Source organism: Ambystoma mexicanum, chromosome 8 (genome assembly GCF_040938575.1).
Source record: "Ambystoma mexicanum isolate Mex_15411 chromosome 8, UKY_AmexF1_1, whole genome shotgun sequence".
NCBI lineage: Eukaryota > Metazoa > Chordata > Amphibia > Caudata > Ambystomatidae > Ambystoma > Ambystoma mexicanum.
In genome coordinates this window covers 1509267569-1509293698 of record NC_090929.1, presented here as the reverse complement: position 1 = coordinate 1509293698, position 26130 = coordinate 1509267569, and the positions used below count along the sequence as shown (strand labels likewise).

General features: G+C 46.6%; 1 protein-coding gene across 1 annotated transcript in view; it reads right to left on the bottom strand.

The window, feature by feature from the left end:
* Positions 1 to 26130, bottom strand: part of PDCD11 (programmed cell death 11) — a 1291633-nt gene that overhangs the window by 453591 nt on the left and 811912 nt on the right. The window contains exon 23 of the mRNA XM_069611704.1: positions 17472 to 17561. Within this exon, the coding sequence (XP_069467805.1) occupies positions 17472 to 17561 (90 nt within the window). The remainder of the gene's footprint in view (positions 1 to 17471; positions 17562 to 26130) is intronic.

The window sequence follows — 26130 nt, the reverse complement described above, 5'->3', positions numbered from 1 at the left end:
GTAGGTTTCAAGGAAGTGTTGTATTTGGCAGTGTACAGCTTTATCCAGGATCATGAGGAGGAATGGCACAGTGGTTATAGGTCGGTAGTTGTGGGGCTCTGCAGGGTCAAAGGTGTTTTTTTAGAAGGGGGCTGTCTAGTACGATACCAATTCTGAAAGAGGCATTAATAAAGGTTATCAGCGGGCCAGGAGGTCTGCACAGACCTTGATGAGTTTGGGAGGATAGATGTCTCCTTTGCACATAGAGGGTTTTAAGATTTTGAGGCGGTTAATGACTTCCAATTCAGTGATCTCTTTAAAAGTAAAGAGTGGTTTGGAATTAGTTGATAGGATGGAGGGGTCGCATTGTCTGGGCCCAGGAAGGTGAGATATGGCTTGTAGTGACCTTGAATTTTTTTTGAAGGAGCTCAATTTTATTTAGCATGGCAGCTTGAATACTAGTACACCAGGCTTCATCTTTGATGATCTCATCTGATGTATTGGGGGGAGAGAAGTTCATTGAAGATGGCAAAGATTTCCTTTGATTGCGAGTTGGCATTTGTGATTCAGACATTGAAAGAATTAGCTCTAGCGTTGGTGATGGCATCTTTGTATTAGCAGGAGATTAGGTTAAAACAGTTTTTAGTATTATCGCTAGGGTTTTCTAGCCATTTTGTGTGTGCTTCCCTTTTACGGGAGTGTTGTGTGACTACAACTGTGGTCTACTATCCAAAGAATATTGCAAGTGTTCTTCTATTGATTTATTGTGTTATGGTACTTACTAGAAAGTTACAACAGTGTGCCTTAGTGTATATATTAAATAACAATGTTTTATATAACTTCTAAGTGTATCAGTGTTCTTTATACCCCACTATAGCCCTCCCCCCTCCTTAGAATAAGCCTGGCTGCTCGCCATTCTACCAAACCCTTGTGGTATTCAGGATAAACCTAAGTAGTGTAACCCAGTTCCCCGAAGGTGGACTTTCCCAAGTACTATCTCAGACAGTACTTTTGTAAAGCCCCCTAACAACTGGTTTGGTGCTAGGATGTTTCCTATGTAAAGTGCTTAGTGTTTTATAATCAACAATTGAAATATTCAGATCCAGATATACAATTTCCACAAAACCTTTCTGTAAATGTTTTATTCTCATTAGTATTAAATATTTTCACAAACTCCAGCCGATCCTTTGTAGTTCCATTCCAGATGAACACAGTGAATATATCTGTTCCATAAAATCGCACTTGTGTAGAATTGATATTTGATCGATTGTAAAATGACCACCTCCTGTTGTCCCATGTATAATTTTGCCAATGACGTGCCCATGGCTGTACAACAGTTAATATTTTCTGTTGTACATGAAGACATTATGTTCTAAACCATACTGGAGCATTTCAGTAATCATGTGTGAATGATCTCCAAGACTTGCTGATTTCATTGATAAACGTTGAATTACCTTCACATCTTACACCCAACTCATGATTGTGTACACGGAAACCACGTCCAATGTTACCAACTGATAGAAATCAATCCAGGTGTTGGGAGTTTTACACAAGATGCCTACTTGAACTCGGAAAAAGACTACCTTGGGTGATAGAGCTGTAACCCCTTAGGTCTAGCCTAAACTACACAAAAACCTGGTAGCAATAGCTGAGCAGCCAGGCTTAGTCTACGAGTGATAAGGGCTGTAGTGAGTCAAAGTACTTGGAGCATACACTTAGTTCAAGGAAACAATGAGACACTATTAGTTATATACAAATACTGATTAAACTACTAATAAGCAAACTGAGATGAACTCATGAAACTTTAGTTAACTCTTTCTTATTCACTCTTCAAAAGTCCAACCCTATACTAGATGAGTCCCAAAGAGTCAAGTGACCAAGGGGATCCAGTGACCAAGGTGTAGAGAGGCAGATGAATGAGTGATTCATAGTGTCTGCCCCTTCCTTTGCCACTATATCATAGGAACGAAAGAAGTGCATCATTTATGGCATCTGTCCCTTTTCCGCCACCAAATTGCAAGTACAAGAGACACTATTCACTAAGGCAACCCTACCGACCTTATCCAGGATCATTTGAAGAAGAGATGAATCAGCAAGCTCAAGAAGAAATGAACATGCTGTAACCAGAGATGACGAAAACAAAGTGACAGCACTGCTAGACTGACACATGTAGACTCAGGCATAAAGCGGATATGCACTCACTATGAAGATACACAGACAATAGGTCATATTGCATTTAGACATGAAGAATGTTAACTGCATTCAATAGACACTAGGAAACATATAACCAATGTATACACTGAAAACGCAAGGCAAATAACATGCATGCAAGGCTTGCTTGATGTAGAAATCCAATAGTAACAAATGGCCATTTTGGATAAAATGGGCCGCACAGCCACGTTCGAGTGAACGGAAGCATCGAAGAAAACTTGAGGCAGCAGTGAAGTTTGACTCGCTGAATCAGAAACTACAGATCTGAGCAGACCAGACAAGGGCTGCACAACTCCTGCCAAAGGTGTAGTGGAAAAGTGAGGTTTGGACTGGCACTGAAGAGAACAGAAGATAATTCAAGTGTAAGGCACATTTCCGTTAGATTGAGTAAAGAAACAGCCCTTGAAAGCCAGGTGCTCATTAATTAAGGCATAACATTGGAAGAAAAGTAGCTCGAACAAGTCTCTAGTGGACAGTAAGAGTAAAGATACACGCATTAATATGGGCTGAAATCCTAGTAAAAGTCTAGCAGAATAATCCAAAATGTGGTCTCCTCACACGTGAAATATAGTTGGAGAACAGTCGCTATTCATTAGCTCCACACTGTGATAGGCGGAGGCATTCACTCCCCTCAAGTTCTTAGAAAAAGGACACTAGACAAAGCCAAGTTCAAAGCTGAAGCCCTGGTGTGTGGCCTAGGAAATCAGAAATGGTGTCTTGCAGCACCTTGGTGCCGCTCCCCCTACCACTATTGTTGCTCATGTACTGATGACCTGCCAAATAGTCAAGGTAGGTAAGGCCAATGCCAACCAATCACAGTTCTCAACTGATGCTGTCTTGCAACTGTTGCATTAGCCAATAATTTGTTGTTGTGATGTATTTTTTACCTGCAATCAGTTTTGGGGTGGTCTCAGGTGGAGCCATCAGATAGAGGATGACCAATGAGAAAACTAGCTTTATAAGTCATATATATAGAGAAATCCCTTAACCAATCCCACCTTCCCGTAGGTGTATGTAATCAAGAGTGTAATGAGACCCCAGCTTTGATGTATTTTGTATTCTTAAACCGCTGAGCAGCTTGAGAATGTTGAGAGCGTGGAGACATTTTGTGTTTACTGCGGTCTGTTTTATCTGGATTGTTGATAAAACAGGCCTTTGTCAATTACCTTAAATCTTCTGTTTTTGGGCACAGGATTTTCCGGCCTGTCGTTGCACACAGGACTGTGGATGTCCACCCCACCATTGCATATGGTAGTGGTTCGGATGGTTCTGTCCAGCGTCATCGGATTATCCCTGTGGGGTGCCCTGTAGGTCAAGGGTGCAGTGGCTGATTGAGGGAGGATCGATGCCGAAAGGCTCGACTGATCCACGGATGTAAGTATAGACCATCGAATTGGCAAACAAAGGTGGGAGGGATTTATCTGTAGAATAATGGGGAAGAGTGATAAAGGATTTATTTATAAGAGGATACATGTAACCAGGGCTATGAAAGGAGGCGCACTGAACCTCGAGATGGGTTATTAAGAAGTACAAGATTACCTGTGAAAAGTTCAGGGAAGACATCGCCAGGCGCCTTTGGGGCAGTTTTAAGAGATAAGAGGATACCTTGTCAGAGTAGGACAGGAAGACGGGCGTTTTCTTTTTTTGGATTGAGGAATTATTTTGGGGGTGCAACCATGTGTGCAGTAATTGCTGGCACCTTCAGGAGGATAAGTGGTTAAAGTTGCAAAAACAAGGCTTTGTGGATATTGGTTTACATCGTAGAGTACATGCAGCTTTAGTTTGGACTCAAAGGGTAGAGTCCTGAGCATGGGCGGTGTTTGTGGTGCGTGCCCAAACAGTTGTAGCCGACAGGCTTGGGAAGAGACATAGAAGGTGTTAAAAATAGAAGAAAGTATTGTTGATGGGAGATTGTGAACGAGAGATGAGGAAATAGTACAATTTAGAGGTCCGGTAAGTATCGGTATCGTAACGTGCCATCATGGGAGACACTCCCGTTATGCATTTGTGCAAGTCTCTTCCAAGGTACAAAACTAAGATTTTTAAGTATAATGCTGAGTGGGTGCGGGGCACAGTGGGCAAAATGTTTATGGCCTAGCCCCAAGAGGGCACTCTTTTGAAATCAGTGCTGCAAAATATGACATTTTAACATGCCCCTTAGAATGGGAAAAGTTACAAAAAAGGTTAGCCATTCTAGAGAGAGAAGATTGGGGATGAAGTGGAGGATCAACCACAGAGATTGGATGCTTAATCAGGACAATGGGGAGGGCACAGCACCTTCGGCTGCTCCTCCTCCACAAAGCATCGACCTGCCAGACAAAGGACAGGGAATTCTATCCTGTGAAGGAATTAAAAGCAGCAGCAGCAGGGTATACTAACCACATATGTGCCCACCACGTAAGTTAAAAAAGCAAGTGCCAGTGTATATGCGACGCGAATGGCAAACGCTGCGAACTACAGACAAAACAAACAGATTGAAGAGATGCAAAGACAGAAAAACAGAGTGATAAGGATGAGATGGTGAGTACCCCGACTGAGTGGGTGAGAGGACAAATATTGCTTAGACGGAAGGAACTTGAGCTACACTAAAGATGAAGAAAGGGATGTTAAAGAAACAGGAAAAAGAGGAATAAGAGGCACGACAGAGGGAAGTTAGAGGAGGAAGAAAGAAAATAATGGAGGAAGTGAAAGACAGGGAATGAAAACAGAGCTAATAAAGGAGAAGAAACAGGAAGAAATGAGAAGGGAGCTTGAAGAGAGAAGGAGAAAGATGAAAGGGAAAGAGTAAGAAAAGAGGGAAAGGCAAAGGGAAGAGAAGGAGAAGAGAGCAAGGGCAATATAAAAAGAAAGACCATTGGGGGCGTGGCTTGGAGCCATGGCGGTTGGGGCGGCTCCATAAGAGCTCCCGGCTGGTGCCACGGTGCTGAAGACTATGCACCGGTGAATTCCTGCGTTATACCCCAAAAAGTGTTTGGAGGCAATCCCAGTGAGAAGCGGCATGTGTTGCTTGTACTTCGATATCTCTACGACCCTGGGACGGGTGATTTTGCCAGCCTGAAGCTGCGGAGGTGTACGAAACCCGACAAAAATGGCAGACGGCAGTGCGTCCGGACTTTGCTCTTGGCGAGCCCGGCCCACATAGATGGGAGGGCAAGAGTGAGACACTCGCTGGACTCAGAGGGGGCGGCTCATGCTGTCCTGCACACGGCCTCCCGGCTGGCCATCACATCCCGAAAACTCCAGAGGGTTGTGCGGTGGCTCCTCCCATATTTCAATCCGGTGAGCTGCTGAGAGACCCGCTGATCTCCTCTGGCTGGAAGCAAGACACTCTCCTTCACTCCTGCATGGCCCTCCCGTCTGCGATCTTGTGATACGGCAGTTCCCCACAGCAGAGATGCTTCAGCTCTCCCTGTCGCCCCCGCACTGAAGGCTGGTGTGCGGTCGGGCGGTGGAGGGCTTCGTTCCACGCAGCTGTGAAGCGGGGTGGGGGGGCGGGGTGGCGATGCGGCCTCCCGGTTGAGCGGGCACCGGGTCCACATCTGGAGTCTCGTCGCCCCAGGAAGCAGCAGATGAGGCCCCTCGCACGGTCGACGGGGAGGCGGGCCTGATCTTCTCCTCGGCGAGTTTCCGGGGCCCTTTACCCGGCGTGTCTCGGCGGGGTGGGTTGGCCCTTCTCCTCCGGTACCAGAAAAGCACAACCCAGCATCTGGCAACACTCTACTGCGGCTCCCTGGGACGCTCCTGCCTGGAGCGGTCCTCTCTGCGCTGGGGGCGGCGTCCAGCCATGGAGCACCTGAGCCGGGGGGCTGGGTGTCTGGCTCCTCTGTCGGCCGAGGTTCGAAACTCCAGAAGCACTGGCAGAGGAGTGGGAGGAAAGGGACGCGGAACTACAGCCCGGCTGAGGCAGGGTGTTTGGAGTCTGTCTTCTCCGCCCCGAGGGTCTGGGATTCCCCTCTCAAAAGTGGCCACCTTGCTGGATCTGCAATTGGGCTGTGAAAGGTGGGGTGGCTCCTCCCGTGCTCCTCAAGTGCCGTGAATAGATCTACCTCCTCCAGCGCCAGCTTTCAGGGGCCGACGGGCTCCACCTGGACTCAGTCCTGCACACCATCTCAGTTTAATCTGATCACGTAGGGGGCTATCCCTACTAACTGCTGCTTCCTACACCTGCACTGCAGCCGTTCCAATCGGGCAGAGGATTCAGTGTGACCCGGTGGGGAGTCAGGGCTACGAACAGCTGCTAGGGTACGAAATACCATCACTTCTATTTGGAAGCCCCTGAATCTTAGAACCCTCCCAGGGTGATGAACAAAGCCTGGACATCCCTCTGGGAACATAGGTCCTGTTGCACTCCCCAATCTGCTAATCAGCTTAACCAGCCTGTTGTCCTCGAATTGCCAGAGCACCAGATCAGAGCTGCAGTAATACCGAAAAGCCTTCAACAGCTCGAGATATTTTGCTGGGTTCCCACCTATTTCACGGCTTAGACCTCACTTCACTGCCACCAGCAAGCTGAGGACAACTACTCTATTCATCTTTAGGCTCCACAAATGTGCAGAAGTCAAGCTGCTGGTGGGGGCTGCGAGACTATTCGTCCCTAGCTTAAGCCAATCCTCATATCAGGCAAGCGATAACCGGGAGAATCTTCTGCACCGTCCCCTCATTCAGAAAGGCAAAAGAGCAGATTGTTACATCATGGCCAAAGCCCTCAAGCCCATCAAACAAGCTGACATTGCAGCTCTATTAACTACTCCTATGGGTGGAAAAGCCTTAAGAAGTGACCGCGGTGGGGTGGAGGCAGCAAGTACCCATCCGGAGCTATCTGCAGAGATGGCGACCCAATCTGTCACAAAGGCAGACCTACAAGATCTCCTCTCGGCTCTTACTAAAGAATTCCAGAAGGGAACCGAAGAAGTTCAGAGCAAGATAACAGTGCTTCACAAGCGCATGGGGGAGGTTGAAGCGTGCACGGAAGAAATTGAAACCACACTGTGCGAACAGAACTTCCTGATCCGAGTAGGAGCAGACAGAATTAGCGACTTTGAAGCCAGATGTGCGTTGCTAGAAGCTAAGCAAGAAGACGCCGAAAATCGAGCTAGGCACAACAATATCCGTTTACGAGGGATCCCAATGTCGGTTTCAGATAGAGAGCTTGGTGCCTATGTCAATGACCTACTCCGATTTATCATAATGCTCCCAGACGATTCACCGTTAGAACTGGATCGTGTTCATAGAGCAAGACCCAGACAAAACTCAGACTCCACTTCAGACGTAATAGTGAGAGTCCACTTTTATAGGCTGAAGGAGGAGATAATGCGTGAAGCAAGAACTCCCGAGCAGATCCACTTCCGAGATGCTTCAATATCCCTCTACCAGGACCTATCATCATCCACACTGGCCAAAATAAGGGCCCTCAGGTCCATGACTGATTGGCTCCGAGAACGCAAAATCACCTATCGATGGAACTTCCCTACGGCCCTCGCCTTCACCAGGGAGGGAAAACCCCGACAGATCCTCTCTCTGAAAGAAGCCAAAGTCTTCATGAATCCTGAGGCACAAGATGACCCCCTGATGAGCCAGCCAGAAACCCAGAGGGTATGGAGAGGGAGCCTCTCCTCGCCTGGTCTAGGGCTGAGAGACGCCGCAGGGTGCGGGGTCTGCAAACTAAAGGGAAAAAGCAGAATAATCGCTGAGTCTTACCTAGGAGGATTTCAAAATTTCACCAGAAAGTTTTATTGGTGGAACACCGTTGCTTGGCGGCCCTGATCCTGGTGATCGCTTGACTCCAGATGGCTCCGCACAGTAACAACGCAAAGCCTGTCGCTTCTACTGCAGAGAGCCTTCTGGGAATCTCTGCGTCTCAATCACCTACTTCAAGAACGAGCTATAGACGATCCTGTGCAACTCAAGCCTCAACATTGCAAACTTCCCAGTCCAACTAGAGGTCTCATGACCTCCTACTGATGATGCAGCGATGGCCCAGCCGATTACCCCGTTGGTAGAAGGCTGGTCCGCAATACCTGTTGCTGTTTTTGTTCTTGGTTTTTTTGTTCCTGTTTTTTTTTTTTTAGATGACGGAGAGGGGGAGAGAGGATTCGGAATCAAAGGAGGGGAGGGCAGAAAGTGCTGTGAGGATGCATCCTTCAAGTACTGGCAATCTTCGAGAGAAAATAAAAGCACTTAGAGGAACTCATTTGCCTGGAAGAGGGGAGGCCAGAAAACTACGTTCTTTAAAGGGAATAGACAGCCAGATACTCCTATCCAAACAAAGATGACTTGTCTAAATAAAGAACTCTCAGTGGCTACCTGGAATGTGCAGGGCCTTAACGCACCGCGTAAAAGAAAATCCGTGGAGCACAGGCTCTCCCAGATTGGGGCGGATGTCGTCTTCTTGCAGGAAACGCACCTTCTGGTGTCAGATGAAAAACATTTCTTTCCATCGCTACCCTAGACGCTATGTTGCCTCTGCAGGACAGAAGAAAAGAGGGGCGGCCATACTATTGAGCAAGGACTTGCCGCCAACTCAAATCTCTGCCAAAAAAGGTGCGCTACATTTTGCTGAAAGGCCTCCTAGTCCAACTACCAATTACTCTAGTAGCGATCTACTGCCCGAACAGCGCCCAAAAGGCCTTCCTTTGCTCTCTCTTGCCGAAAATCACTGCTTTTGCGGTGGGCCACCCAATTGTGGGAGGGGATTTCAACCTGATCCCAGACCCCAACTTCCAACAAGACTCTCCCCCCCCGTTATGGCTGAATTTCTAAGGGAGATAGAAACCATAGAGGTATGGAGGTTAGCAAACTTAGGGGTGAAGGAATATACACACTTCTCGCACGCCCACCTTGGGCATTCGAGGATTGATTTGCAATAGGGCACAGAGCATTATCTGACCATGCTCCAGTCATAATGAAGCTGAGTGCAGGGCCTTCCAGAACCGCCTCAACGCTACTGGAGGCTACAAGACCATATCCTAGCAGACCAAGTCATCTACACCGAAATGGCAGAAGCCCTCAAGAATTACTTCAGAGAGAATACTACCTTGGACACCCTGCTAGCAGTCGTCTGGGATGCAATGAAACCTGTCATCCGGGGAGTTGCGGGTGACTGCACAGCGCGGCTCAGACAACTTAACAAATTACAACGAGACAAACTTGAGGCGATGGTGGCGGAGGCAGAAAATAACCTCAAGAGGGGGCACACGAATAAGGCCAGCCGCGAGCTCAAGAGAGCAGAGAGGACTCTGTAAATGCACCTAGCGGATAAAGCAGCCAGAGAGTTAACATACACAAAGCAATTTTACTACGTGCACAGTAAGAAAGCAAACTGGTTACTGGCCCACAAACTCAAGAAGCTGCAGTCGAGGAATTGCATCCAATCCCTAACTGACAAAGGTAACTCTCTCTACTCTGACAAGGACAAGTTGGAACTCATGACTGAACATCACAGGGGCATCATGTCTGGGCCTCCCACGGCAAAACCCGCGCAGCTCCAATACTTAGCGGGGGTCCAACCAGCCCCTTCAAACCCATCAATGGAGGCCTTAGAAAATCCAATCTCAACGGAGGAAGTGAGCGACACCATTCGAATGTTTAAAAACTCTACCCGAGGCCCAGATGGGCTATCGGCACAATTTTATAAGAAATTCGCCCATATCCTCGCACCTCACCTGGCATCCCTCTTTAACTTGTTCCTCCATACGAGAACCATTACGCCTTCCATGGAGGAATCACTAACAGTCCTCATCCTGAAACCTGGAAGGGACAGACATCAATGTGCTTCATATAGGCCCATCACCCTACTGAATAACAACACCAAAAGATTCGCGAAAATCCTAGCGAACAGATTGCCATGCCTACTCCCAGAGATCATCCCCTTGGACCAAACGGGATTAATTCCGGGTTGCAATACCCATGACAATATTAGAAGAACCATAAATATCATTGAGTTGGCCAACAGGACTGGCCGCCGAATGATGGTTTTATCGCTAGACGCCCACAAGGTCTTCGATATGCTAGACTGGGGATATATTCAAGAAATACTAAAGCATTATGGATTTGGCCCAAATTTCATTAAATGGACACTAGCCAACTATCAACACCCTTCTACTAGGCTCAGAATGAATGCAGTTAGATCAGACCCAATCATGATTAAGAGGGGCACAAGACAAGGGTGCCCTCTCTCCCCCTTAATATTTGCACTATCGATGGAGCCATTCGCCAATAGAATCTGCCAAAATCCAAAAATACACTGTCTGGACCTCAAAAAGCAGACGTATAAAGCAGCCCTCTACGCTGACGATATCCTGTTAACATTATCCCAAACCAAAGAGTCCATGAAAGCACTATGGGCAGAACTGGAAATATTCAAGGAGGTGTCAGGCTTCCAGGTAAATCTCTCTAAATCTTCTGCAATGAGCATTAACCTGTCCCAGGAAGCGATCAGAGGCCTGGAAAGCGACTTCCCTATTCCCTGGGCGAGAAACCACCTAAGCAACTAGGGGATCCACCTCCCTAACAGAACTAACGAGATATATATAGCAAACTTCCCTCAACTATTCAAAGAACTCAAAAGTGACTTGATACGCTGGCAGAAGCAAGAGATCTCGTGGTTTGGGAGAATAATTGCCCTGAAAATGAACCTCATCCCTAGACTGATTTATCACTGCACTGCCTTACCAGCATCCATCCCGAAAAAAGCAGTCCAAGAGCTCCAAAAACAGGTCATGAACTATATATGGGAAGGAAAGAAATCACGTATCCCGAGGAGGATCATGCTGGGCGGACGGGCGGTGGGAGACCTGGGGGCTACGGACATGGTGAGATACATCCTGGTCGCTCAGCTTTCACATGCGTTCACCTGGAATACTACCTCCCAGAAGCCTCGATGGTTGGAGCTGGAAGAAGCTTGGAGTGCCCTCCCAATAAACATACCTCCACATTCAGTGATGAATACAACAGGCGAACCCAGCCCAGGAAATTCACCTCAGACTCCATACAAGTCATCATCTCCCAAAGAACTTCCCATTCCACAGAATAAAAGGCCTTCTTAAAGTCCACCAAAACAAGAGTTAATGGGCCCAGAAGCTCAGATGTCTGGGACACGGCCATCCACAGCCTGTGGATACTCATTCGGGTGGACTAATCCACACTGGTCCTGGTGGACCAAGGAGGCAACACCTCTGCTCAGGCGCTCCATCAGCAGTCACGCCAGGATCCTGACCTCGCCATTTATCAGGGATACTGGCCTATAAAATGCACAGGATTCCAGCGGCTTGCCACCTTGGGAATGACAACAATAAGCGCCTTTCTAAGATCTGGGCGGAGCAGGCCCTTCGCTCTCCAGTGAGTGAAGAGATTATGCATGTGCAGGGACGTCAACACCCTGAGCCTCTTCCAGACATCCAATGGGAAGCCATTAGGCCCAGGGGCCTTTCCAGACTGACGGTGCAAGATGGCGTCCGAGATTCCCTCCCCTGCAAGGTCGGCATAAAGGTCTTAACTTTGTGCGAGCAGCATCAGGGGGAATGCCGTCCAGGAAGGGGAACCCACCAACAGGCCCTCGGCTTGTCGAGAGTGGAAGAGATCCTCAAAATAATTAGCAAATGCTTCCACAATCTCTGCGGCCTCCATCAGCCGGTTCCATGTCATTTCATCGCCTGCCTGTTCATCCCCAAGCTTTTTAACGTGCACATTCTATCGAAAGTGCTCATGGATTTTTTTTTTTGTTTTTTTTTTGCGGGGGCTCCCCCCAAACGTATTTTTTGCTATTGCCCACCCGCCCAAACCATTTTCTGCCCTTTCCCACACCCCTAAAAATGTTGATGAGCACATTCGATGGAATTTGCACGTTAAAAAACCTGGGGATAAACAGGCAGGCGATGAAAGGACATCATACCCAGTCAGCCGCACCCGCCACACGCCAGCCATTTCCCTCATGTGTCTTTGCCCTTCATACTTTTTCTCAAGCCAAGACAACCATTTCCCAGCTTGGTCACCGGTCTCCTAGATCTGGCTATGCTTGAGCCAGTGCCCTTGCCTGGCATTGTCAAGGGCAGTATTCATAAGCCGATCCTGGGCTTTGAGGCGAGCCTCCTGCTTGTCCAGGGTCCCAACCTATAGATATTCCTCCTCTGCAGCAGTCTCAAGGTCCTCTGCCTCAAAGACCACCTGCCTGTGGGCCTGTCTATGTGCTATTACCAGAGACATAATTTCTCCCTTAAGCACTGCTTTATAGTCCTTTCATAGTGCCTCCGGACTATCGACCGACCCCTCATTTACAACTCCCTCCACAAACTCGGAGAAACCCAGGTAATAGCTATTCAGATGCCACTGTGGCTTCACCCTGGGCCTGCCAGTAGTGAGCTCCATGACCAATGGGGAATGTTCGGAGATGCCTCTGACTAAGAACCGAATTGATACAGACTTGTGAAGGTCAGCTAGATAAAGACGTAGTTAAGCCTAGACATGGAGCCATGTACCACAGAAAAAAAGGAGAAGCCTAGGGCCGATGCATGTAAAGCCCTCCAGGCATCCTCAAGCCCCACTGCCAGGGAAAAGGTATTTGATTTTGTAGGAGTGCTGGTGTTCCTACTCCTGGAGAGGGTGCGGCCTCGCAGAGGGTCCATGATGTTGTTAAAGTCCCCCCCACTCCCCCCCAAGGATCCAGGTATCTGCTTGATTATTCCAGGGGGCTGTTTGTATTTCACTCAAATTCTCCAGCATCAAGAGGCGAAGTGTGAGGGGGGCGTACACGCACATTACCCAAACCTCTCCCCACAGTTCACCCTCACCAGAACAAAGCTCCCGCAGGGGTCCTGTGGCGCAGTCAGTAGCCCGGATGGGGAGCCACTGGTTCATCAGTACCAGGGCACCTCTCGCCCCCATGGAAAACACAGCATGCACCACTTTACTTTAGTGAGTTTAAAGAATGTACACTCTGCTCCAGCCAGGTGGGCCTCAGTGAGGAGAGCGAGATCGGGTGAATGCCAGTTGAGAAATTGCAGCACCAGCCTCCTCTTGATACTAAACCCCAGCCCATTCACATTCCAGGTGAGAAAGGAGAGATAGCTAGACCTGTTCCCTACTGCCATAGCTATGCATCAAAGGAATTACACAGGAAGATAACCCACCTCCTTCACCTTGGCCTAAGAGAACAAAAGGGTTACTTCCCAACCTACAGGCCCTACCAGCATACGCATCAGTAAAAGAAATAACCGAGCCACCCAACTTAACAACCCCCTCTTCCCCCACAGTAACCCACTCCCACCCATGCTACCCCATACTCCCCCCTCAGATCCCCCCCCAAACTAGAAACACTGGTCGCCCATACCCTGTGTAAACATGACATGAGAAAACCAACTCAACCATGAATGGGGTCACCGTAAGAACAGCTAGAGCCCCATACTAGTCCTCACCCGGGGCACACTGTAAAGAAAAACTTCAAATGTGGGAGACAAAGCTGAGGCAATCAACAGACATTTTTGGAAAGGCTGAGATGCACTACAGCTCCCATTGGCCATCATCGTGGCGAAGTGTGTAGCCCATACTAGAGAAGATCTATTTTCACAGAGCAATGAAGCCGCTGACAGAGGCCAAAAAAGCAGCATATTTTCCCAAAATATCTGAATTTGACACACCACCTAATTAGCACGCAACATGGTAATGAAGAAAGGCTTTAATACCTTGCGCATAGCACAAATAACGAAACTGCAGGGATGCACACCACTAGAAGAGAGTTATGGAAACGTAGGGGGTGCTCATTGCACCCCATGGATGCAATGTGGTGATGGGACAGTACCGGCAAACTGGTTATGCCTCTCGCATTAAAGTATCATTAGACCAACTTCAGTACCCAGCACACACACAACATGAGAGTCTTGCAGCGCTGATATCGTAAGACTGGTTTGTTCCCAATCTGACTGAACATGTTGCTGCCTTTATCGGAAATTGTCTAATTTGCCAGAAGTTCATGGCAGGGCACACGCTGCGAACAGTGAGAGGAGAAATACCCTGGCCTACTGGACCTTTCCAGTATTTGCATATTGACTATGTTTATTTAAACCATCTTAGACTAGATCTTCAAAAATCTCTAGATGTGAACAATTTGGCATAATTGGATTAGATTTTGACTTCAACCAGTTTACCTATGGTACCAAAGTGTCAATCCCAAATCTCTCTAGATTTTCTGTAAATCCTTCATCTTGTTCAGCATCCACCAACAGTAGATTCTTCAAAATCATCTGCTGCGATTAGTGGGGATAAACGATTTTGTTTTTATTTTGATTTGCAAATGGTCTGGACGGTTGAGCTTTAGTTATTTTGTTGGAGAGGTAGCGAGGGGCAGTGTTGGTCATATTTGTACATCAGTAAGAGTATTCTGAATTTGATCCTGTCTCTGACTGGTAGCCAATGGATATTGCGTCTGGTAGTCGAAATTTGAGCTGATTTTGGGAAGGTGAGTGCCGCTCAGATAGCCTTGTTTGGACAATCTGAAGTTTTGTGATGTTTTTGGCCGAAGTGCCTGCGAAGATGGCATTACAGTAGTCGATTCTGGAGAGGATCAAGGCTCTAGCCAGTGTGATGCAGTCATCTACGGTTAGTAGGGGTTTGCAGGCGGTGATGAGTTTTGCTGTGTATGCAGAGGCTGAAATTATGGCATTGACTTGTCGGGTGAGAGTTTTTGCAGAGTGTAGGTAAACCCCCAGACTTTTGACCTCTTTGGCCACTGTGATTATGTTCCCATCAATGACAAAGTATATGTAGGTGGATGGGAGGTTCTTCAGCCTGCATGGGCTGCCTATGATCAGAATCTGTTTTATCATCATTAAGACAGAGCTCATGTTGAGCCATCCAGGCTTGTATGGCCGAGTAGATAGCGTTCAGGGATTTGGAGTCGGCGTTGCAATTGCATGTGATGGGTATTAGTATCTGGGTGTCGTCGGCATTGTTTGTGCATGTGACACCCAATTTGTCAAATCTGTCAAAGAGCGGTTTCGACAACATGTTGTAAAGCGTGCGGGAGACGCACAATCCTTGTGGAACCCCATACATGACTGGGGAGGTGCAGCCGCTGTAGTGGAGAAGACTCTTGTGGATCAATTTGACAGGAATGATTCAATCCAGCTTATGGCATTGTTTGAGAAGGGGGCATCGCTGGGAAGGTGGCGGCATAAGTTATGATTCACAAAGTCAAAGGCTGCCAAGAGGTCCAGTAAGAGGAGGATGGCAAGGTCGCATCTGTCTGAATTTATCCATTTGGATTTTAAGATCTACCAAGGCTTTTTCAGTGCCGTGGCCCGGTCTAGATCCTGATTGGCGAAGGCCAAGTAGATTGTGTTTTTCGAGGTAGTTCTGGATTTGTACATAAGCCACTATCTACAAAATTTAATAGAAAAGGCACTGTGTTGATGGGCCTGTAGTTCGTTGGAACATTAGGGTCCAGGGTGGGTTTCGTCAAAAATGGAAGTACCCACGCTTCCTTGAGGTTTTCAAGTACTTTGTTGGAGGTAAAGAAGTTAATCAAGGATGTGATAAACAGGGCTATGTTATTGGTTCAGTCTTTGATCAGCGTGGCCGGGAAAATGTCTCCTCGACATTTTGAGGGTTTGAGGCCTTTTATGTGGATGTCTCCTCTACCGTAAAAGGTGAGGATTCAAACCTGGGGTAAGATTTTTGTGGGGTTGTGTTCCACGATAGATGGTGAGGATTGGGGTGGTGTGAGTTTTTTTAGGTTGATCTTCTATTGTAGGAAGTGATTTTGTCTTGGAGTGCTTTTTGTATGCTTTCGCACCACGCCTGATCTTTGGTAACAGTGTCAGGGGCATGGGAGGGTGATTCCAATTCTCGCAAGACGGAAAATAGCCCTTTGGAGTCGGAATTGGCATTCTCGATGCGTATGTTATAAGTATTGCCCTTGGCTTGGAGGGTGGCTTCTTTATATTCTGCGGCTAAGGGGGCGAATTGGAGTTTATTGTCGTGGTTGCTTTTTATCCAGTTAGAGTCTGCATTTCTTTTTTTGTTGCACAGTTTAAGCTCTGGGGTGAACCAGTGACTAATGTGGGCTTTGGGTTTGGCTTTGCATGTGCCGGGAGTGGGAGGGGGGGGGTTGGGGTGTGGGTGGGAGACACGTTGTATAGCTGCCTCCATGGTCTGATTGTAGGTGGCTACCAGGGAAGTGGGGTCGGTGATCTTATCATTATGATCTGTGATCGTAGAAAGCAATGGTAGCATGTTGGCAGGTGTGATGTTGCGAAGGTTGCGAACTTGGGTTGCAAGTGCAATGATGGTGGGTGAACTAGAGTGTGTGGATGTGTTGATGGTGAACAGCATTGTGTTGTGGTCTGACCACGGGCAGGGGTCGTTGTTAGATAAATTGATGGTGCAGTTGTGGTCGGCTAATCAATCTAGGGTGCAGCCTTTGATGTGGGTGGGGCCTGCAGAGCGAATGGAGAATCCTAGTGCTTCGATAGTGTTAGAGCAGATGCTTGGTTGTCGTTCTCATTGAGGCCCAAGATGAAGTCTCCTAGGATGATGGCCTTGGATGAGGGCTTGAGGTCTGATGTCAGTAGTGTGGCTATGTCCTCTTCTAAATAAGAGGTTGGGCCCAGGGGTCTATAGATTAGGTGGAGGAGGAGAGCGGCTGTAGTGGAACGTGTAATTTTTGATGACAGTAATTCTCCTGATGGGATGGCTTGGTTAGATAACTCTCTTATGCTTAGGTTCTTTATAAATTGAAATAATTATATACACACATACATATGGCAGCAACTTTGTACTAGGCAGCCTTATATGATTTGCCAACCTTAGGGAGGATCAGATAGCTACAACGTGCCCACATGCAGGCCTAGTGCAAAGGGAGGGGAACATGTTACTTAAAATATGTGGGCAAAATCTCACAAGCCAATGAATCCGATACATTTAGTGGTCAGGGGTCCTGCCAGTCTAGGAGACCTTGGACCCTTATACAACATTGGGTAATGTGATAGGAATTAATTTGAAGACCGCTTGAGTGTTTCTAGGATTTCTGTCACATGTATATTTTTTATAAGATCCTAAAGGCATGTGAGAAGCAAGATTTGGGGGTGAAAGCAAACATTCTATACCTGTCCAGTTGGCTTTTACTAATGAAGGTGAAAATACAGAAAAACCTCCTCCATGCTAAACTCACTGGTTGAAAGCCAGGAGTGGATTTGGGGGGACATGTGGCAACTCTAGATTTTAGGGAAACAAGAATACAACTCAATTAATAAAAAACAACATTCAACTGTAAATTTATATTGCAGACTTACCCTGGGCATAAGGGAGAGTAACGTTTGATCAATTCTTCCATGGATTTCCGGGGTGATCGCCACCTCTAATGATTTCCGTAGGAGGTTATACTGAAGGAGATAAAAATGGACACCCATATTATATAATCTGGTTCAACGTAATTGAGGGATAAATAATAGTGTATATATAGAAAATGGCTAACCAGGTTTTAAACCTGCAGCTGCCTCAAAATATATACACATACTAAATACGTTAAAAAAAACATTTAAATTAATTTCTGCTATTAATAATTATAGAGCATGGGCCTGGGTTTAAGAAACAGCAGAGTGCAATACAGAATACAAGGTTGACAAGTACAAACATATGGAGAACGATTTGGAGGTTGCTTACAAGGGAGACCTGCAGGTTGATCATCACTCAAAAGGTGGAGAGTCTATTCTCAAGGAGGGCAGTGGGCAGAGCTAGATCATAAAGGGTGAAATGCTGAGGGGGGACCTTCCGAGTAAATAAACTCAATAGTGAATTTTCACACAACACTGAGATCTAGGATTTCTTTGAGGGTGTGAAGGACCCTTGGCAGAGTCTAGGTAGAGAAAGCTCATTGTGATGGCTATCCCCTACATGGTGCCATCTATAGATTTCAAAGTTCATTGCAAGCAGTTCAAACCACAGGTTCAGCACACCAGTCAAAGGCAGATGGAAGCTAGTTATAGTCATCTAACAAATCAATTTGGCAGAGAAGATGCTGTATTTTCATTCAGCAAATATCCTACTTTGAGAAGTGCATGGGCATTTATAAGATGCCACACAAAAACAGCAACTGTCTAGAAGATCCCTCTCAAATGAATATGGCTAGTATGACAGAATCAGGGATATGGCCTTCTCAGTTGGTCCCAAGGACCCCCGTCAAATCAGGGTAGGCTGTCTTTCAGTGCCATGATGGAGCCAGACTTACGCCAAAGGTAGTGTGAGGGAGATTAGAGGGGCCACCATCCATGGCTCCCAGGTATGTATGGAGCCACACAGATATTGGTACCACCTTCCTTATCCCAGTACTATCAGCCTCAGTCCTGTCGTGGGGTCTCACATTTTCAGGTGATTGCCAAAAGGCTTGGTGAACAGAATGACCAGCTATTGCGAGGCGCTACAGCTACCTGCATGCATTAGACTTTTCATGTTCCTGGAGTAGAAAATATATAATGGGAAGCAGCCAGTCCAGTAACAAACACCAAGGACTACAAATACCGAAGTAACGCTTAGGTAAAAATGCAAAGCTCAGCCCAGAAGTAAAGAAATGGTGGCTCTGGTACAAAAATATACTATTCTCCTCAATACAGGAGCCTAATAAGACACCCCAAACTCCATCCAAGTGGCCTGCATATAATTAGACAAAGTTGGTGCAGCTGTCGGACAACTTTTTTAGGGAAGCCAACCCTAGTAAACATGCCTAATGTTCTAGCAATTAACAAGGCAGTCACTGTATTGATTGGGATGCCTTCAAGTATATCTGGTTGCATGATCAACACCCTCATTATAAGCCTGCTGTCAGAGGATGTAGTAGGATCAAGGGGACCAACAATGTCAATCTCTACTCTCTCACATGGTACACCCACTGGAGGGAGTGGTACCAATGGTCCCTGAATATTTGCTCACATTTTGCAAGATAAGAGAAGTAGAACTCCTGCAGTGACGTTCTACATGGACCTCCATCTTAGGCCATCTAAGAAATTCATAGATAACCTCTCCTTAATGCTCCTGGTCCCAAGATGATCTGAAAGGGGCACTTCATGCTCCAACTGCAGGAGGAGGGGTCTCCCATATCAAGGGATCACCAACCTCCTATGGCTTCCTCGTGTGGACTCTGTAGGTTCACTATACAGTAACCCACCTTCCCAATGAATCCTATGTTTCCAAAGGGCTCACCCTTCGACTGACAATAGGCCTTTCTCCCTATGCATTCCAGTGAAGGGCACTCTCTGAACCGGACTAAATTCATCCCTAGAGGGTTGTCCTTCTGCAAGTATACGCTGCAGTTCTAGATGATCTTAGGAATTGAATACCCTTCTTCCTCATCTATTTCAAGGATTTGGTCAGATAACCTCAGTTGAAAACATTTTAGTGGACAAACTCTTCTTCCCTTTTTTTGGAACTTGACTCTTTAGCCTTCCCCCGTAGGTTTAGAAAAGGTAGCCTTTCTTTAGTTGAGACCTTGTACATGACATTTCTGCTGTGTCATCCACAAGACCCAAGTATGTAAAATATTTCACCAGCAGTACTCAACCTGGAATTTGCCTCTGGGCACTTACAGGAATCCTTAAAACTACTCTGTTTACTGCTGGAGTTCGGGCATTACTATGAACCTTTGAGGGAGAGAGGGGCATTTGCTAACTTGATGGGTTTCAGAGGAGCTCTGGCCGGTGCCTCTTGTTCTGCCAAAGTTGAAACTACCAGAGTTAGACTAGCTTCAGGGTCCTTGATTGCACTGATATCTGTACCATCTACTAGTGCACTATCCTCCAATTAACACTTAGTATTGCCAGGGATGGATGCATATGCATCAGCAACTTGCTGTTCCCAAGACCCAAGGGACACTAGAGTAGCTTCTGCCTGCTCAGAATCAGAAGTGACGGATGCCCCTTGAGTATCTTTACCTTATCATAAGAGAAAACCTGATTTTACAGAGTGTGCTCCCAAGGTCTTACCCTAACAGCAGGGTTCTCCCTCACATGGTCAGTAGCTCCACAGGTAACCCAAGATGCTGAGGATCTCTGTATGTAGGGAGGATTACTTTGGCCAGATCTGTGTTTGGAACGGTGAGTCCCACTACCTTGGACTCCCATTAACTCCATGCGACTCTTTTCCTTTAACAAACATTTTGTGGGCCGTACGGGAACCAGGTTTTTCAGTATTCCCACCCACATTCCCCTCCTCATGCTTACCAGAAGCACTTGTGTCCTTATGGGACAATCTGTGGGACACCCATCAATCAACAGCAATTGCCAGCTTCTTTGCATTCAACTCATTAGAATCTTTCAAATGCTGATTGAACTAAAGGAAACAAGAAGCAAAAATATGTTCCAGCATGATAAGATTCATCATGCCTTCAAACATATTTGCCTTATGGCCTTTTACCTACCCCACTCAAGTTTGTAAGGTAATAATTTACATAGATGACTGTTAGACTGGATTTCTCAACTCTGGCATGGACAGATGTTTAGAAGGGTATACAATTACTGTGCAACCTATTACTATGCATACAACAATGTCAAAATTCAGCAGGGCAATTTAGCAGCATACATATGTGGTGGGGTGGTTAATGTTAATTATAAATAGGGGGGCATGGGAGGCTGCAGGGGGTCTGCCCCCACATATAGACGCGAGGGAACATTTTGAAGGCGCAGTAGAAAATGTGCAATATTCACACAAATCCGTTTAGGCGGCCACCCGAGTTATAATGAACAGGGAAACTCTGGGGCTGTAAGCCAATCTAATCAAGGTAGTGGTCAAGGCCAAATCTCCGCAGTAAGTGAATGGAGTCAGGGGTCCACAATGAGTCCACACAATGAGCAATCAAGGATTACACTAGACGGTTATAAAAATAAAATATGTATTTATGGCCAAGAACACACTATGAAAATGACTAACAGCAGTTAATAGTATCACACCACATAAACACATATATACAGTCACAATTTGTCAGTGCCAAATAATCAATTCACCCTCTCAATACCTGAAAGGAAAGGGAAGTAATTAGACATAGCACTCACAGTGCACAGGAGTTACAACCATTACTTATAAAGTCGAACATTAAGTTGTATGGTGCCTTGTGCCCAAATGTTCATAAAGTTTCCAATAGATTTAGGGAGTGGGAAAAAAATTGAAGTTCACTAGTGAGTAAACCTTTTGACCAAAATTTACAAAACCATTTAAAAGTTTACAAACTTTTAAAGAGTGGAGATAGGGGTGCAGGTAAGTACTGTTTTAACTTACCCCCCTTACTCAGATTGTTCCTCAGACTCGCAAGGTCATTGGAGGGTCACCTGTGGTAAGTTTCCCTGCAGTTGGTTCTGGTCAAAGAGGCCCAGAAGCTGCGGGTGCAAGAAGAGTACCAGTCGTGTCCAGGAGCTGTTTGCAACTACTTCTTTGGAACAATGCTGCAGGTACCAGCGCAGGACTATTCAGGATACTGGACTATAGGGAGGAGGGGAAAGCCGGTTTCAGGGATGGTCACCGGTGCACAGCGACAGCAGGTGTCACAGATGCCACTGTTGAAGAAAGCCTCCTATCCCTGAACCCTTGGATGCAGAAATGTTGCAGAGATGCTATTGCTGGACAAGTTGAAGACGCCTGAAGTTTCCAGACAAAACGCAGAAAAACGCAGCTTCTACCGCGGTAGCCCAAATTGGAGTTGGCCATTCTACTGGATGGCCCAGGAACGCTTCTGAAGACTCCAAACCACAGGGCACTGTAAGGAATGCATGGTATCAAAAGTAGGACATACACAAGTGACCACAGTTCAAGGGTGTTTATTGAACTTTCACAAGGGGGTGAAAAACGCCTATCTAAACCTAAATCTACAGATGGGAGCAAGCTATGACCATCAAAAAATAATGCAGTCCGAGTGCAGTCTTGTCAAAATAAAAGGGCCTATACTGAAAAACCTATTGCCAATCCTTACTTCTAATTTTACAAATAGTGTTCGGGAATGTTCATGCAAAAGAAGGAAGTGTTCACAAAATGTTAAGTTAGGATGTTCAGGCCATTGGCATCTCTTCCCCGCGTTTTCAGCACGGGGCAAGGCAGTTCACTCGAGCCAAGCACACACTCTGGCTTCCTTGACATGAGGGTACAATTCCAATTCCAGCATCAGGGCCTTCTGTGCCCAAGTATCTTTCCTCATCAAAGTCTCTTGATTCAGAAGGTCGGATGTACAAAACAAAAACAGTTATTTTCTCCTTATAATTATGTGATTCAGGTGTGTCTCCCTTGATCGACCTCAGCCGGGCTCAGATCCCTTTTCTATTATGGTGGATCCCCTTCTTCCAGGCTCAGATCCCTTTATTTTAAGGTTCCAAAAATATTCCTTCTCGGGTGACTCACGGTTTACTGCGGCTAGCCCTCACCCAAGCTCAGATCCCTTTTCCACTTTCAATTAGTCTCCCCTCAGCCGGGCTCGGACCAATTACAGTTCACTTTATACTTATTGAAGACTGTCAAATGTGCACAGAGTTTAGCTTGACCTGTCACAGGACCACTTCGACACAAAGTTCCTTTTTTACAACGCAGTCGCCATTCAGTTGGGATACCTAACAGACCTTCGAATTAGCACCCACGTGGAGTCGGACCACTCTAACAGTATTTTATTTGGCTTTTTCAAAGTTCATTCACTCCTTTAGTTTGCAGCTGTTCACATCTCTCATTAGATTCGCTTTAAACACTGTCCTTTGTGTATTCCTTCCTACAATGTTGCCGTTTGCAACCTTGGTTCAAACACAAGCTGATTTTGTATCAGTTTCCCTGACTCACTGGCTGTGCTGCTTTTACTGGCATGGCTGTCTTGCAAGAGTCAAGGACAGTACCACAGTGGCAATCGTTCCTTCCGACCAGGGTTATTGACACAGGAGTGCCCCAGATACCTTGGATGCACAGTGTAGGATTGTTCAGCGTCATTTCCCATTTTTAGGCTTCCCAGTTTCCAAGGCTCGTGAAAATAACTGTTTCTAGAGGTCAAGGGTACTTCTCTTCTTGCAACCCTCTCCAGTCTTGCTGCCTTATTTTTTTTGTGTTAAACTGCCATCTTGGAACTGCTGCTTCCTCATTTGCTTTTCCTCGCTCAGAGTGTGATTTTGTGCTCCGCCTTTATCTTTGTGGGGAAGTGTGATGGAGTTAGGTGTGTGTAATGATGAGTAATTGCCTGACCAAGGTGTTGGGACTTGTCGGGTATACAGCCCTGGTGTTAGTCCGTTGTCTCTCACAATGAACTGTCCATGAGAAGGTTTGTGTAGGAAACGGGGGGCAGGGGGAGAGAGGGGGCGTTGTGCTTCTAGGTATCCTACCTGGTAAGATGGGGAAAAGGTGTTATAGGCAAGGGAATACTGTGTCTCACCCTTCGGAGTCCCACTTCCACTCCCCGAAGACCCCTCATCCAGGTGATCCTCCTGCACTGGTGCACCCCCAGGAACTGGTTCCAAAAGCGATGGCCGTGTCCTAGCCACCTGGATGACAGATCCCCGGAGACCCGCGGGTGAGGCAAATTCATGTTCTCACAGCACCAAGAAGGCATCAGGAATGGTTGTTCCAACCACTCCAAAGGGTTGAAGCACCAACAAAGGACTTCTGTCATGCTTCATAGATATCAGGGTCCTCTTGGTGCCGGTTGTGCTCTCAGTAGGAGACGTTGGTTGAATGTCTAGTTGTTCTGATGACCCAGTGTTGCACACCGCCTCCAGGAAGTAATTCGGACTGCAGAACACTGGTTTCTTGCGTTGCAAAGCAGCTTGTATGCAGATATGCTCCGAAGTTAGTTTTCCTGTTCTTCTTGGCATTATTCCTTGCCTCCGATTCAGTATCCCGTTTTGCCTTTGTTGCCTTGCCTGTATTCCTTCTGCTTCACCTGGTCTTCCTGCTTAGAATCCTCATATCTGCCTTCTCCTACAGTACCTCCTCTTTGTCCCAGCCCCTCCACATAAGATTCTATTTGTTTCCCTTTATTGCTGGTTTACCAATTCTTGGATTCATCTCCTTGGTTAATGGTGGTGAACCTGAACTGTCATCATTGGGAGTTTTCTTCCCAATGAGGGTTTTCCCCTAGGTTTTGACGGTCACCGGGGAAGGGTCTGCCAGATAACCATTGTTAACTGGTTCTCAGGCTGGTCTCCCGCAGGGACAGGCCAGTCCTCTACTCAAATCATCCACTAAGATTTGTGGCTCAAAGCTGTTGGAAACTCATGCTGAATCTACAGGTGAGACCTTTGAGGAATCAGATCTGGACTCTAGTCCCAACACTAGGATCAGTAGCCAGACAGGACTCCACCGGGTCTGCAGCAAAGGTTGGTCACCAGGCCTTCTCATGACCAGTCCACGGGTCTTCTGAAGCCTTCATAGCTATGCAGGATACTTGGCTCCTCTGCAGATCTCTGGGGAACGGCTTCAGGTTGTTATCCAAAAACTCAGATGAGCACAGAAACTCAGCCCAACCAATGGAACATCTGCCCCTCATACCCCACCTCCCAGCAGTAGTGTAATCAGGAAACGCTGTTGGTGAAACTCATGCATACACTCCAGACATGCAGAAACCACTGTGCGTATTGAGACAAGCCAGTCCCTACCCACTTCCTGGCTTCCAATACACATGCCCTGCACTAGCCTGCGAAAAGCACTGCTTTCCCAGGCAAATGCAGGACCATAAAAGGATTTTCCTGGCCAGAGAAGGCAGGAAGATGGAAAAAGGACAAAATGGCAAAAGAACAGATTAAGAACCTTGTGGCACGGCTATCTCAGCACACTAGCTAAGGTAATCAAAACGTTGCGAATCTACTTAGACTCAACCTTCTCACTCAAGAAACAAGTGAGTGCCTCTGCTACTGCCTACACCAATAAGCTCATTAACGCATGCAAATAATTTCTTTCTCCTAATAGATGCATCACGCTAGCCAGGGCCTTAGTACCATCTAAGATCGATTATTGTAACGCCTTGTCCCTCGGCTCCTCGGAGTGGAACCTCAACAGACTTTAGGTCTTACAAAATAACACCCCAAGATCTGCTCTGAACATCCCCATGTCTAACCACATCACCAGTTTCAGACAGGAAGCCCATTGACACCCAGTGCGCGATAGAATATCTCCCTACACTTTAGTAATCACTCAAATGTTTGTCCAATTCGGCCCCCAAGTACCTGTCAGACAAATTCTCCAAACACCAATCTACCAGACCCACCAGAACACCGTACTCCGTGCCTCACTATTCCAAGGTTCAAATTGAAAAGAGCTGGAGGAGCTAGTTTCCCTGTACAAGCTGCTAAAGCGTGGAACTCCCTCCCCCTCTCACCATCAGAACGGAACCATCCTTCTGGACCTTCAGAGCCAAAGTGACAAGTTGCCTCGCTGACAAGAATCACTGACTATACACTTTTGCATGTTTTTAATTTATTCTGTTTCACCCATTTTATCATTATCTGCATAGTACTGTCGCCAAAACTGTAACCCCCAGCGCCTTTCACTCTTGCTCAATTGTACCTATTTCGCATCTCAACTACCTGTAACTTCCAGTTGACCTGCACGTCTGTATTTTAATCCTCTTGTATGTCTGTAACCTTCTATTAAGTTGTTGCGCCCAGTTACCCCAGGGTTCGGAATCCGTTACAAATAAACAAAACTAGCCACAGACAGTAGCCGAAAGTGATGAACGCGAGCGCGTTAATATAAAATACAGGAAAAAAAAAAAGAAGACTTCACTTACCTCCCAAAAGTCAGGTCAGGAGTCCAAATAGCAGAAAGAAAGGGTGTGCAATAGAAGCCTACGGGAAGAAAGCAACCAGAAAATCTTTCCTTCTTGGGCAGATGTTTGGCACACCTGACACCGACCCTTGGTGTGGTCCATTGGAAGACAGTTGCATACCCTGTGCTAGTCAGTCTAAGCGAATTTAGACTTGCAGCCAGGAGAGAATTTAAACAATCTTT